Here is a 3,177-nt window from a genome sequence, read left to right as displayed (position 1 = left end):
GTACCAGGAGCAAGCAGCGAACGCTATCGCGTAGGTTCAAACACGTTTGGCCGAACTGCAGCTAGGAGAGAGAACTTCGCCAGACGCAACGCGATAACCACAAGCAACTGGCCCTCGAGAAAATCATCACGTGCAATCTTCCGGTGTCAAACTGCCCAAACTTCAAGTGGCTGCCACAGTGCTCACAGTGCTCACAATGGCTGCCATTTTGGGAGCGATTTCGAACGGCGGACCATGAAAGTGTAAGATTAACGAAGACGGAGAAGTTGTTGAAGGGTCAACCAGCATCCGCCATTAGGAGACTCCAGGCGACGGAATCGTGCTATAACGATGCAATACATATATGAGATACTGACGCGGCGCTTCTGGAACACTGGTCGGATTGAACGTGAATACCTAACGAGGCTAAGAAACCTGCCAGCAGTGAGGTTTTCGACAGATGTGGCGGGACTTCGAGTATTGTACGACAACGTCCAGTCCAATATAAGAGGTCTGCGAGCGTTGGGAATACCGACTACCACCTATGCGTCAATGATGGTTGATATTCTCCTGTCGTCTCTACTCTCTGACATGGTCGTGGAATATCAACGCATGGTACCCTATCGGACTGCTTTGTCCGATACCAATAGAACAGAGAATGACACGTCGTCACGTGCCTCCGAAACAACTACTGGGACAGACGCGAAGGCAAGTGACGAGCTGTCCAAAGCGCTACATTTTGTGCGTGTAGAACTTGAAAGTCGTGAACAATGTGGCGCGAAAAGCCGCAGTCTTACGCAGCCGTTTCATCAACAGCTCAGAGTGAAGCCCAGTAGAAACATTGCAACAGGTGCTGTGGTACATACGCGCGTGGGAGCTGCCCCTAACTGTGTTTTTTGTGGGTCTACTGATCACGATACCCCACTGTGCAGAATGGATATGCCAACGGCTGACAAAATGAAGAAGTTTTCGCGAGATAGAGATGCGGTGCTTCCGCTGTACAAAAAGGGGTCACCGCTCAAAGGACTGCCGTTCCGGGATCACGTCCAAGCATTGTGGATCATCATGTGTCATCAGTCATCAAACATGTGTCATCAGTATGCGACCCATCCAAGAGTACTCTGCCGAAAGAAGTGGTTGGAGATGTCTCGACCACTACCAACATGATGGCCACGAACGGTGCACCGCACAAGCAAAATAGTGAGGTACTGCTTCAAACATTCCGTACGTGGGCGTCGTCCGACGCCGAGTGTACCCTTCTCCGAGGCGTCGTTGACGGGGGAAGTCAGCGCACTTTCGTCCGCGAAGACATTGCCAAAAAACTGAAGCTAAAAGTAATCGGTGAGAGCAACATGCAAATCAACACCTTCGCTAACGACGCACCTTCAAACCGGATCCACAAGGGGAAGGTAGTAGAGCTTCGTCTTAGGAGCCAATATCACCCAAAGGAGTACATCATTCGGGCTTCTACAATACCATTCATCTGTAAGGATCTCACAAGCACTCCGGTGAGTCGCGTCTTTGTGGAATGCATGCGCCGTCGGGGAGAGTTCATCGCAGACGATCTATTGCTTCCTAATGTGACGAGTGAAGCTGGCATTGGGCTCCTGATCGGCAGTGAAGAAATGTGGAGGGTGCTCACCGGCGATGTGAATCGATGCATCGGAAACGAGAGCTTGGTTGCAGTGGGGACAGTTTTCGGGTGGACCTTTCAGGGACCGACGACGACCACCAGCCACTGCACCGAGCAGTCTACGGTAGCAGTGTGCGTCTTGAAAGCTGGGGTGATGATGCAAGAAGAAAACGACACGCTGAAGAAATTCTGGGAATTAGAAAGTATCGGAATTGTAGACTATGCGAGCACCAAGGCCGAACAGAACTCTTTGGTTTTAGAGGAGTTCGGGCGCAACGTACAACTGTGAGGAGGCGGTATAAGGTGGCATTGCCATAGAAAGCCCGCCCAGATGATCTACATGACATCTACACAGTAGCCAGAAACAGACTGCAGGGCCTCGTGAGACGGCTCAACCGGGATGGCAACGCTGGGGACTATGACAGAGCCATTCGGACCTACATGAGAGCGACGGCGATTCGACCACTGTGTACTACATGCCTCACAGGGCCGTCACAAGAAACGAAACTTCGTCCACCAGGGTCCGGGTGGTGTTTGACGCGTCCTCACATGCTGGTGGAGCAACTTCACTGAACGACCATCTTGAGAAAGGCCCGAAATTAAACACTGATCTGGTTTCAGTGTTGGTCCGCTTCAGAATGCGCAAGGTTGTCCTAACGGCGGATATTCAAAAGGCCTTTTTGCAGATTGGCATTCAAAACTGTGACAGATATGCTTTGCGATTTCTGTGGTTCTCTCAAGTCCCGACCCCAGACGAACACGAACAGGCGATTGAATGCTGGAGGATGACGCACGTGCCTTTTGGAACCACAGCGAGCCCTTTCCTGTTGGGCGCTACACTACACCATCACCTCCGAGCGTTTGAAGAGTCGGACAGAGAACTGGCTGCTACCTTGATGGAATCCTTCTATGTCGACGACCTGCTCACAGGAGCCGCCACAACAGACGAAGCGCTAGAAATTGTCCGGAGGCCCAGAGAAATTTTACAACAATCCGGCATGAACTTAACCAAGTGGGCCTCTAACACTTCTGAGCTGCACAGTGCATTTGAGCACGAAAAGAACAGCACTGATGTCGGTGAAAAGTCATTCTCTGAACCAACCCAGGCTAAAGTACTCGGAGTGGTGTGGGACAGGAGTGCCGACTATTTCAAGTTTTCCGGCGAGCATCTCCTGAGTGTCATTACCCGCATGAGTAACACGAAACGATCGGTGCTGCAGGCCTCCAGCAGGATCTTCGATCCATTGGGCTTCCTTGCACCCTACACCATACGGGTAAAGATAATTTTTCAGGAACTCTGGAAAGCAGAGCTCGACTGGGATACCACGCTTCCGAATGACATATCAACGGAGTGGCGCTCCTGGTGTTCTGAGCTGCCTAGCCTGCGCGAGGTCTCAATGGAGAGGTGCCTCCTGGCATTGACACGGTGTATTCCCATCAGCTCCACATCTTCTCAGACGCATCCCCACAAACATATGGGGCGTGCGCCTTTCTTCGAACCAAAACTGATGCAGGAGAAACAAAGGTGCGGCTCATATTCGCCAACTCTCGTGTCGCCCCACTGA

At 51.6% G+C, this 3,177-nt stretch overlaps 1 protein-coding gene across 1 annotated transcript; it reads left to right on the top strand.

Annotated features, from left to right (window-relative positions):
- Nucleotides 1-2,088: 2,088 nt before the first annotated feature.
- Nucleotides 2,089-3,177, top strand: LOC135384685 (uncharacterized). The gene has a single exon (XM_064613874.1). The coding sequence runs from the start codon at nucleotides 2,089-2,091 to the stop codon at nucleotides 3,175-3,177; it is 1,089 nt and encodes a 362-aa protein (XP_064469944.1).

Source organism: Ornithodoros turicata, chromosome 2, assembly GCF_037126465.1.
Source record: "Ornithodoros turicata isolate Travis chromosome 2, ASM3712646v1, whole genome shotgun sequence".
NCBI lineage: Eukaryota > Metazoa > Arthropoda > Arachnida > Ixodida > Argasidae > Ornithodoros > Ornithodoros turicata.
This window is presented reverse-complemented; position numbering and strand designations above follow the sequence as displayed.